Raw genomic sequence first — 11,208 nt, 5'->3', positions numbered from 1 at the left:
CTCTGCCTGGTTGGGTTCCACCCCCACCCCCACCCATGGGCCTCCCACCCAGGGGTGCCTGCAGCAGCAGCTGGGCTTGGAGGGGGGGGGAGGGAGGGGTGTGCAGTGGGGCTGGGGGTGAAAGCAGGTGGTGCCCCCCACCCACCCCCCACCCCATCATGATGTCTGGCCCCAGAAAGAAGAGTCTCCACGGCCACTGGGAATATTTTTGTCGCTTTTATCACTAGGGAGTTTGTCCTTTGTTGTTGGTTGTGTCGTTTCCTGGTGTGGTTGGTTTGGTTTCTTTTGTGGTTGTTGTTTTTTTTGTTGTTGTTGTTTTGTTTTTAATCCTGTTGGACAGTGACAAACTGAGGTAACGCCTGTGACACTACAGCCTCTCCTACGGGAAGAAGGGCCGGAACCCAGGGAAGGGAAAATAAAAACCCAACAACCTACCGACACAGCCACCGCGACGGGAACAGAAATCACACCCGGGCACTCCCCACCCCTGGGACACACCGCTGGGGGGCTGGAGGGGGGGGGGGGCACGGCTGAGCCCTCCCCGGGGGGCGCGGCTGGGATCCCGTATCTACATTATTGCACGAAAGATCGAGGACATGGAGGGACCTAAGGCAAAGAGGAGGAAACACGGCGCCTAGTGTCTCTACTGCGGGGCAATGCTACTTCTAAACCGGCCCTGGCACCGCGGGCGGGCGATGGGGCAGGGGTGGGTGCTGTGGGGATGGGGACAGGGGCAGCGGCGGCAGCGGGGGGGGTCCGGCTGGGCACCCACCTGCTGTGTAAACTGCTGCTGCTGCTGAATAGCGTTATAGCCCTTTGTGCGGGAATTGGGGGGGCCGGAGGGGACGGGGACGGGGGAGGGTCCCCGTGGCACCCGCCCGAGGGGAGGGAAGCCCAAACTGTGCCAGGGCTTTGGGTGCTGCCACCCTGGGGTGCCCTGTCCCGCCCCCAGCAGGATGAGCCCCGCACCAGGTGCCCAAAACCAGAGGGGGTTGCGACGCCCCCCCGCCCCCCCACCGTGTTACCCCATGACCTTGTCACTAAGGTGCCACCCCACCACCGTCCCGCTCCGCCGCAGCCGGTGCCAGGGGGGATTTGCCCCGCTGCATCCTCCCCGCCAGCCCCAGGGGAGAGGAACCGGGATATGGGAAGGGGGTGACAGTGAGGGGAGGTGACAGGGACAGCATGGGAGCCATGGGGACCTTCAGGTGGCCCTGTCCCCCACTGCCCAGGTCCTGCCCTGTAGATGTGCTCCCATCACCCTGCCTGGCCCCTGGGTACCAAAGTCAGCAGAGGGGGACAAGGGGACGCCGCCACGGCAGACGTCCCGGTCCTGAGCATCCAACCTGCCGACAGCCGGGGCTGGGGGTCGGGGGGAACGGGGGCTGCCAGCGGCTGCGGCCGGGACGCACAACGACGACACACAGACGGGGACACTTGCTACATCGATGGCTGCCAGCACCTCCCGTGGCAGGGAGGCAGCCGGGGCTGCCAAGGGTACTGGGCTGCCCACAACCCCCTTGGCTCCCCCTCGCCAGCCCAACACCCACCTCCCTACCTGCCTCAGTCCCCACCAATGGGGCAGGGACAGGCAGAAGGGGCACGTCACTGCTCCCACCAAAACCTCCCCGAAGGCCTCCTCCACGGCACAGGGTCATCGGCCTTCCCTCGCGTGGGGTGGGGGAGAGCCCGGGGGGCACTGGCTGACCTGCCCCCGCCCACCCCCAGAGCTTTCCCCAGCTCTTCCTCCCTGCGCTGGGACACCCCTCATTGTGTCACCCTGGGGGAGCCTTGGAGGGGGCCGCGTGGCTGTGGGGGGAGCTGGGGGCACTGAGGTTCCCCCCAGGCAGGGGGAGGGGGCTCAGCATCCTACAGAGCCCGACCAGTTTTGTCCTTTTCCTCTTCATTTGTGTTTCTTTTTGCTTTGCTTTGGGAGCCCTGGAGCCTGGTCCCAGCTCACACCACCGCCACGAGCGACCCCCCATTCCTGTCCCCAGTGTGAGGAGGTGGGGACAGGATGGGACAGGACGGGACGGGTGGCCGCCGCACGCCGCCCCGGCGCCGTCAGACGCAGATCTCTATTGCTGTGGCCAGGACCATCTGCCCTTTGCTCTTGTCCTGCCGTCCGTCTGTCCTGCTTGCCGTCCCCGGGGGGGCCACGTTCGGCTCGGAGCCGCGGGCTCCGCTCCCTTCGGTCAGGACGGTCCTCTTGAGCGGGGCAGGGGTGCAGGAGCCGGTCGCCTCGTGGCGATGGGCCCCGGCCGGGAGCTTGTCCCCGGCGTGCTTGCGGGAGCGGTAGGAGGGTCGCCGCCGCACCTCGGCCATCAGGTCGCACTTGATGAAGTAGAAGACCTCCTTGACGGGGCAGCGCTTCTCGGGGTCGAGGGCCAGCAGGCGCTGGAACATGCGGAGGGCGCCGTCCGTGAAGCGCCGCCACTGGGAGGGCAGCCCCCCCAGCCGCCCCTTCTGCCACCGCACGAACTCCTCGAAGAAGGCGTCGGAAGGCGCCGCCGCCTCCCAGGGGAAGTTTCCGGTGAGGACGCAGAAGATGAGCACCCCAAAAGCCCAGACGTCGATGCTGGTGTCCACGGCGAAGCCTTCCGCCCGCCCGGCCTGGCACACCTCGGGCGCCGTGTAGGGGATGGTGCCGCTGATGCGCTTGACCCGGCAGCCCACCTTGCGCGTCATGCCGAAGTCGGCCAGCTTGACGCGGCGGCAGTCGCGGTCAAAGAGCAGGACGTTCTCCGGCTTGATGTCCCGGTGCACCAGGCTCTTGCTGTGCATGTAGTCGAGGGCCAGGCCCAGCTGCTGCACGCAGCGCTTCACCAGCTCCTCGGGGAGCCCCACCTGTGGGTGTGGGGGACACAGTGTCAGCCACCCATCACCAAACCCCGTGGTGATCCCACCCGGCTCGGGGACCGCTGTATCTGTATGGCATCACACAACCAACATGGTCATGTCTGGTTTATCTGGGGTGCTCTCTGTGGCAGGGAGATGGTGGTGGGTCCCAAGCACTGCCCCCCAGGGATGGGTGATGGGTCTCAGGACCCCTAGGGGAAGAGTGATGGGTCCCAGGCCACCCCCAGGGATGAGCGATGGATCTCAGGACCCCCAGGGTAAGAGTGATGGGTCCCAGGCCACCAGTTATGGATCGCAGACCACCCAGGAGATGGGTCCCAGGCCACCCAGGTGATAGGTCGCAAGACATTCACCCTAGGGATGGGTGATGGGTCCCAGGCCACCCAGAGGACAAGCGATGGGTCCCACACCTGCTTCTGGGCACTGCAGATGCTCTGCTATGTTTGGGGCTGCCCCATAATGGGACACTGGGCCCCCACACCCCAAACAGGCTCCCAGGGGAGGGATGGGGGCTCCCACCTGCGGCGGGATGATGTCGAAGAGGTCCCCGCCGGGGGCATACTCCTGAGCAAAGACGTAGCAGTCCTCGGTCTCGAAGACCACGTCAAAGACCTTGATGATGAAGGGGCTGGAGGAGAGCGTGTTGGTGATGCTGAACTCCCGCAGGAAGTTCTTCAGCTTCGTCTTGCTCTTGTTGACGAACTTCAGGGCCATCTTGGTGCCTGCAGTGGGCAGGGGATGGGGATGAACCCAGAGCACAGTTGGGACACGCCAAGCATCCCTCCCCCAGCACAGCCACGTCCCCCACACTCCCCTCACGCCTCACCTGTGCTTTTGTGGGACACCAGGTCCACCTTGCCGTAGGTGCCCTTGCCGAGCTCGCGGATGAGGTCGTAGTGCTTGCTGATGTCGGTGCCGGAGAGGGTGCGGATGGCCAGGGACTGCATGTCCTCGGTGATGAGGGGCACCCCGCAGCAGGCCAGCTTGCGCGACGGCTCTTGCTCAATCGAACCCGCGCTCATGGCTGCGCTGCAAGGCAGAGGCGTCACCGCTTTGGTGGGTGCTGCAAAGCCACCGCGTCCCATCCCATCCCATCCCATCCCATCCCATCCCATCCCATCCCATCCCACCCTGTCCCATCCCCAGGGCTGACAGCCACGGCACCTTGTAAAGGGGCACTGGACTGCTTGGGGCTGGGTCCCACCAACCCAGCGGCTCTGCAGAGGATGCAGGGCAGGGCTGGGGGGTGCAGCGTCCCCCATGTCTCTGATTTGGGGAGACGTCGGGGCGAACGGCAGAGCCAGGAGGGAGGACATGAGGACACACATCTCTTCAGCCCTGATTGGGAGGTGAGGCCCTTTGGGGTTCACTCTGGCTGCTGCAGCCCCTATGGGGACTGGGGAAGCGGGTGCCATCCCCTCCACCCCTCCCAAGCTGAGCCTGCCAGGAGCCAGCAATGCTCCAGAGCAGCTCCAGGGCCATGCTGCTGGCACCAAGTGGGACAGGACGGCTCAGACCTACTCCCTCTGCAATGTACCCCTGGCCAGCCATCAGCACCCTCTTGGCTTCCCCTGTACCAGGGTGTGGGACACCTCAGAGCCAGCAGCATGCAGACAACAGCACCGACAGTCCTTGTGCCCAACAAACCACCAGCAGTTCTTCCTCCCCTTGGTCATCCCCGCAACAACAGCCAAGCTCAGACACACCCACCACAGCATTGTAACCACACCAGGATCTCCACTGACAAGTTCCAGGGTCCCCCCCCCCATTGCACCCCCCCTCCACCCAAGAGCACAAACCCACCACCCCACACTGCAAACACATGGGAGAACGTGACACGACCACCCCGTGCGGAGTGAGCCCCGACACGGGCACCCCGGGTGCCTCAGCAGATAAATGGGGGTGATTTCCCAGCAGATCGGCACAAACCCTGGGGCAGCCGCCACACGGGATGGGTTTATATTTAGATCTTTAATGCAGTGACTCAAGGGGAAAAAAGGAAAGAAAAGCCACAAAACCACCCAAAACCCAAGCTCCAAAGGAAGCCCACTTGCCTCCAGGACGGCACTGGGGATGCAGCGCGGGGAGTTGGTGTTTCAGGGGCAGCGAGCGCCCGGCTGCAGGAGCCAGAGACGCTGCCATGGGAATCACAGAATCCCAGACTGGTCTGGGTTGGAAGGGACCCCAAGGATCACAGAGCTCCAACCCCCCTGCCACAGGCAGGGACACCAACCTCCAGGCCTGGAGCTACACAAGGTTGCCCAGGGCCCCATCCAACCTGGCCTTGAACACCTCCAGGGATGGGGCACCCACTCCCTCTCTGGGCAGCCCCTTCCAGCCCCTCACCACTCTCTCTGTAAAAAAAACTTCCCCCTAAAATGGGAAGGAGCCTGGGTGATACCCACAGGCCAATGCCTGACCTCTCCCCTCCCTCATGTCGCTGCTGCTCCCCCTGATGCAGAGCTCCAACGCTTCATTTATTATTTTTTTTAAATTTTTTTTATATTTTTTTCTTTTTTTCCCCAGGAAGTCAGGCAAAAAATAGAAAAGGAACTTCGACATGATGATGTTCCAAAAATGTAGCGGCTTGACTCATAAGATCTCCGAAGCGGCTCATCTCCATAGTGTTTTATTGGCCCCTGGAAGAGGAGCCACCGTGCAGCGTCTGGGTGCTGAGGTGGAGGTGGATCAGCGCAGCAGCTCAAAGGATGCATGACTAAAAACAGCTCCCAGCACCCTGCTTGAAGACTTCCGTCTGCGCCTGGCTTTACAATCACGCTCGTCCACATCTCTTAATTAACCAGCATCGAGATGCAAACGATTCCAGTCGGCTGGGTCAGGATTTGAGGGGAAATGATTTTAAAACAAGGCAAAATACACCCGCTGGTGGGTTGGAGGTGAGGCAGTGGGGACATGATGGCTCTATCAGAGCTCTCCCAGCCGAGGGCTGCTTGGTTTCTGCCTGCTGGGTTGGCCAGGCCACGGTGGAGATGCGCTGCCCATCGCACGAGGCCCAGTGCCCACCCGGCTCTCACGGCTGTGCCAAGGCTGGGGTGCTGCTTTTGCCGTGCTGGATGAGCAGGGTTCGGTGCTGGGGATGCTGCCATGGTGCCTCCAGTCCTGCCAGCTCGGTGGGATCACTGAGCAAACGTGATGCTGGGTGATCCCAGGGAAAAGCAAAGCAAATGGCAACGTGCTGAGGTGAAAGGAAAGGGTGGAAATGCAGAAGTTTGCATTAAAAATTGAAATGTTTTTCAAAGGACGCTGGTTTTGACGTCAACAGCGATGTGGGGCAGCACAGTGAGGAAGCAGGGGCTCCTTTAGGGATGGTTCCATGTACTGGTGGGAATGGTGGGACATGGGGCCAGACCACGTGAAATCAGAGCTGAGACAGACCCTTTGCCACACGACAGCTCCTCTCCTGCCCCATGACCATGGCAGAGGAGTTGGCACCGTGCCCCGAGGAAACCCAAACTGCTCTCCCAGTTCCCCTTCTTGGTCATTTTGGGGATGAACGAGCTTTTAAAAGTGGGAATAAGTGACACATGTCCCAGCAAAGGCCACCGTGGCACGAGACCTCAGGTAACAGCAAAGGGGCAACAGAGATGCTGCCAAGCAGCAGCGGGACCCCGTCACTCACCACAGGCGGTTTGTGCCATCATCTCCGCGCCCTGAACCGTTTCCCCTACTATTCAGACTAAAATTGCTCCGTGTTTAAGCTTCAGAACCGTTTATCTCATTGAGCAAGGAGGATAATCCACCCACCTCTTCCTTGCTCCCTGGCAGGTATTTATAGGCAGCCACTCATCTCCCGTTCCTCTCCCCAGACCTCCCCGGCTCCATCCCCAGAGCAGCTCCTGGGAGGCCAGCATCCCGTATCCGGAGCCCGGCATCCCGTATCAGGAGTCTGGCACCCAGTCAGGTACTGGGGCCAGCACCACTGACCCGCTCCCACCCGTGCAAGGGAACGCTCTCCCCTGCTCCACATCCCGCTCCGCTGCACGCCCAGCCCTGGCTGCCCAGGAGAGAGGCCCCAGGCACCCAGAGGAGTGGAAATTAAGAGGGAAAAGGGGTAAAACAAAACCCCTCTGGTCACACCAGAGATTGACAAGTGAGGAAAAGCCGCTGCTATTGAGTGGGGTCAGAGGAAAAGGCTTTTGGGCTGAGCCCAATGCAGGCGTCTCTGGAGAGGCAGCATGCTGAGAGCCCAACGAGGGGCCAGGATTGGCACCCTGGGCTGTGCCATGGCAGGGAATTGGGAAAGCCAAGGGAAAAGCTGGCAGGACAGGGAGAGAAGGCTCAGAGGAATGAAATACCCAGCACAGGCACACACTGCTCCTCTCAGGCCAGTGCCCCGGCCACGCCACGTGCCTTCTGCAGAGCTGTGATTCCCCCCACCTCCCCACCCCAAACCCTTGTGACGCTCCCTACAGCAGCAGCGTGCTCACTAATTACACTGTAATTGGCATTAGTTACCAGCAGGTAATGCCAACCAGCCCCAGGGCACCTGCCGGGAGGGAGGGTCCCTTCCTCCACACCCTTGTGGGCTCCCAAACCCCCCCACGTCCTCCAAACTGCCAGTTAACCGGGGAAATCACACCTAAGGAAGCGCTTGGCCCCAGTGAGACCATCCCTGCCCCCAGTCACCCACCCCCCCCACACTGCCACGATGCTGCCGGCGCAGGTGCCGGCAAGGGCAAAGGGGGTGAGTGGTGCATCGGCCATGCCCTGCGCCGAGCCGCTCCCTCCCCACGCCATTTCCAGCCTCCAATGCCTCTGTTCCTGCCTGACCCCGTTCTGGGGACATCATCTCATCTCCTCCGTGCCGCTGGGACCGATGCACCGGCGTGAGGCGTTATTAGCGGCGCTTCCCAGGGGCAGCAGCACACTGGCGCCCAGGGAGGGCTCGCAAAGGCACCTTCGCCTAAGGAGGATGGTGTCTGCATGGGGAGGAGGAGGATGGGCATCACACGGGGACTTAGGGCCATGGGTACCTTGGGCAAGGGGGCTGCCCAACGGCAGCGCTGCCTCTCACCCCACCAAAAGCAGTGCAGGTGGGGAGAGGGTCCCTGCTCCCACATGCTGTCCCGGGGCTGCTCAGAAGCTGAGCATCACTCACGGCACAGGGAAACCAGGCAGCGGCTGTGGACAGGTAGCTTTTTGGAAACAGCCCTTTTGCCAGCATCCCCCCACCTGGGAGGCACAGCCCCCCCAAAGAGGTGATGGATGGGGCACATCCCTGTGTCCTCTTGCCAGCTCCGTGGGGGCAGGAAGCTGCTGGGAAATGCTTGAATGCCACTTGCACTGTGAACCTGAGCCAGCACCAAATCTCCACCGAAGTCCCGGCAGGAACTGTGCCTTCCCAGCAGCCCCAGCTCCAGACACTTCTCCATGCGATGGCACTGAATTCCCAGCAATCCAGAGTTTCTCACACCAGCTCCTTGCCTGGACCGGACCAGACCTCCCAGCACCAGGATCAGCTTTGGCAAATCCAACAAACACCCCGAAGCATATGGGCTCCCGGCTGGTGGGAGCTGCTCTCTGGGCAGGGACATCTCAGCTGCAGGGCAGGGTCCGGCCCTGTCACACCCATCCATAGCATTCCCTGTAGCGGGAAGCATCTCCCATCCCAGCCATGAGGCTGTGACAAGCTTCTTCAGGCTCTGATTCCAGGATTCAGGTTGCACAGACACCCTCCGCAGGAACAATGTGGGGATATAGCAGCGCCCGGGCTCTCTCTCCTGCAGCTGCCCTGGCCAACCTCCCGAGGGACAAGTGGCTGCCGCTCCCCGGGGAGTCACCACTCTCCCCTCCATGCCCTCTGCTCCGCTCTCCTGCAGCTGCCAGCAGGATTTTCCCTGCCCTTGTCGGTGCTGCACCATCTCCATCCATCGGCCCCCAACGGCAGGACCTTGACCGCCCTTCGGCCTCCCGGGATTTTTCCTGACGAGCAGGATGGCTCCGTTAGGACCTCAGCTACTCCAGCCTCCAGCTCCTCCCGCCTTCGCCGCGCCTTGCCACCGGCACCAGGGATTTATGATTACTTCATTGTTTGATTGGTTTCATCAGCCTGTCATCATCTCCCTCCCAAAACTCTTCCACCAGCGCCGGCAGCGTCGCACGTTTGGGATCTGCAAAGACAAACGCCCCGAGCGGCACCTGCCCATCGCCCGCCCGGTCCCCGCGGGCACGGCCAGCCCGAGCCTCGGCCCCTGGCTCTTGGGGACAGCGGGGCGCGTCACCCCGCTGCGAAAACCAGCCCGGTCTTGTTCCAAGGGGCTTCGCAGCCTTTACGCGCGGTGGTGCTGCTGTCACCCCACAGCCCGGGCATCGCCCTGAAGACCCCCACTGAGAGCGATGCCCCCACCTCTCCCTTTCACTCCCTGGCCCTCTGGGCACCCTACTCCCGCAGCACCCCAGGCAGGGGATGGCAACACGGTTACACCAAGAGCCGGGCGGGTCGAGGGGGGGGCTCGGCACTTGGGGACCCGCGCCGCCAGGTTTTGGCAGGTGACGCCCCGACACCAGATCCGGCGCAGAGGGGTGCCGAGACCGAACCGCTCATGCTCCCCGTGCCGCTGACCCGTTCCCCCAGCTGCGGCAGGACTCCCGCCTGGCATCGCCTGCCCGCGGCCACGGCGCCGGCGAGGCCGGACCTGCGGGAAAGTGGGTCACGCTCCCCCTTTCCGAGCTGCAGCTGGCGAGAGGCGGGTGCGGGCTGGAGGCCGGCTCCCGCTCCCGCACCGGGCTGGTGGCGAGGGGACGCGAGGGGACGCGAGGGGACGCGAGGGGACGCGAGGGAGGAGATGGCCTGGGCTGCCCCCGAGGCCGCCTCTCCCCATCCCCAGTCGCCCTCCCGGGCTGCCGCCCCGAGCATCCTCCTGGAGACACCCCCGCACCCCCCAAAAACAAAATCACCGGGTCCCCTTTTTCCCTCCCTGCGGCCCCGGATCCAGCGGAAGGCAGCCGCCCCCCCGCCGCCGCCCCGGCCCCCGGCTCCATCCCCGCTCCGGTACAAACTCCTTTCAAGTGTGACTCACGCCGCTTCCGTCTCCGGCCCCGAGTTTGTCCCCGCAGCCGCAGGGCCGGGGCCGGGGCGCAGGTGGCAGCGGCCGGAGGAGGGACCCGGGACCGGGAGGCGGCCGCCGGCGGACACCCTGCGTTCCTACCGGGGAGGCGGCCGAGCCCCCGGGGGCAGCACCCGCATCGCCCAGTTCCCCCCGCTCCCCAACCCGGCTCTGCGGGGAGGGGCAAGAGCCGATCCCCCCCCACATACCCCCTCCGTCTCCCCCCTCCCCGCTCATCCCGGAGCCCCGGTTGTACCGCGATGCTTATTTTGGCTGGCGGGGACCCGCCGCCGTCCCACGCTCCCCCTTCCCCGCGCCGTGCGGGCAGACAAAGGGCGGCCCCGCCACAAAGGCGCGGGCCGGTACCGGAGCGGGCGGCGTCCCCCGCGCCCCCTCCCCACCGCCGCCGCCGCCTTACCGGTGGGGCGAGCCGCCGCGCCCCGTCCTCGGCGGGAGAGGAGAGGAGCCGCCGCCGCCGCCGCCCGCCCCCCGCGCGGGGCCGCGCCGCGCCGCTCGCCTCCCGCACCGCCGGGCTCATGCCGCGGCCCCGCCGCCGCCGGAGGAGCGGAGCGGAGCGGCGGCGCCCCCCGCAGCCCCCCGGCAGGGCAGCGCCGCCCGCCGCCCCCCTCGCCGCCCCGCCCCGCGCTCCGCCCGGCACCGGCACCGCCCCGCGGCCCCCGGGGATCGGAGAGGGGGGGAGGAGGAGGAAGCGGGGTGTCGCCGCCGCCGCTCCCCCGGGCGCTGGTGGGGCGCGGAGCGCTCGCCGGCCCCTCCAGTGTGTTTGTGCCCCCCGCCAGCATCTCCGCGGCACCGGCACTGCTCCGGCCCGCGGGTCCACGGGGGGTTGCGGGTGGGTTTGCCCCCCCCGGTGGTGCCCGGCGCGGGAAGCACCGGGCAAGAGCCGGGGCCCACGGCAGTGGTGATGCGGGATATGCAGGAGGGGTGTGCCAGGGGCTGGGGGACCTCTGCGGTTCCCCACGCGGGGATCGGGCTTCTCATCCCTTCCCCACCCCACTCTGCTCGCAGCGAGCACGGACACCACAGGCTGTGTGGAACCGTGGGGGTTCGCAGTCCCCAGCCCCACCGGGGGAAACATCCTCGTGCAGGGCTGCATCCCGCTGCCGGCCGGTCCCCCGGCTCCCGCCCTCCCTGAAGACATGACAGTTTGTATGCCTTCTCCTGGGGCACAGGTGACACCGTCGTGGTGTGGGCAGTGCCCAGGTCACCTCTCCAATGCGCCGCTTCCCGAACACGTGCAGGACACATGGCTTCCCCCACACAG

General features: G+C 64.7%; 1 protein-coding gene across 1 annotated transcript; it reads right to left on the bottom strand.

Moving 5' to 3' along the window:
• Positions 1–200: 200 nt before the first annotated feature.
• SBK1 (SH3 domain binding kinase 1) lies at positions 201–10,478 on the bottom strand. The gene is made up of 4 exons (XM_084271056.1): positions 10,345–10,478; positions 3,686–3,888; positions 3,379–3,581; positions 201–2,847 (listed from the first exon to the last, which is right to left on the bottom strand). The coding sequence occupies exons 2-4, from the start codon at positions 3,879–3,881 to the stop codon at positions 2,065–2,067; spliced, it is 1,182 nt and encodes a 393-aa protein (XP_084127182.1). The 5' UTR covers positions 3,882–3,888; positions 10,345–10,478; the 3' UTR covers positions 201–2,064.
• Positions 10,479–11,208: the final 730 nt, after the last annotated feature.

The sequence above is a fragment of the Gallinula chloropus genome (genome assembly GCF_964237585.1).
Source record: "Gallinula chloropus genome assembly, chromosome: 15".
In the NCBI taxonomy this organism is placed as follows: domain Eukaryota; kingdom Metazoa; phylum Chordata; class Aves; order Gruiformes; family Rallidae; genus Gallinula; species Gallinula chloropus.
This window is presented reverse-complemented; position numbering and strand designations above follow the sequence as displayed.

Bases quoted from the DNA above. Each gene is read 5' to 3' on its own strand.
- SBK1 (XM_084271056.1), bottom strand. From the start codon at position 3,881: ATGAGCGCGGGTTCGATTGAGCAAGAGCCGTCGCGCAAGCTGGCCTGC. The intron at 3,582-3,685 runs GTGAGGCGTGAG...TGCCCACTGCAG, and splicing joins GGTGTCCCACAAAAGCACAG to GCACCAAGATGGCCCTGAAG. The intron at 2,848-3,378 runs GTGGGAGCCCCC...CCACACCCACAG, and splicing joins TCGACATCATCCCGCCGCAG to GTGGGGCTCCCCGAGGAGCT.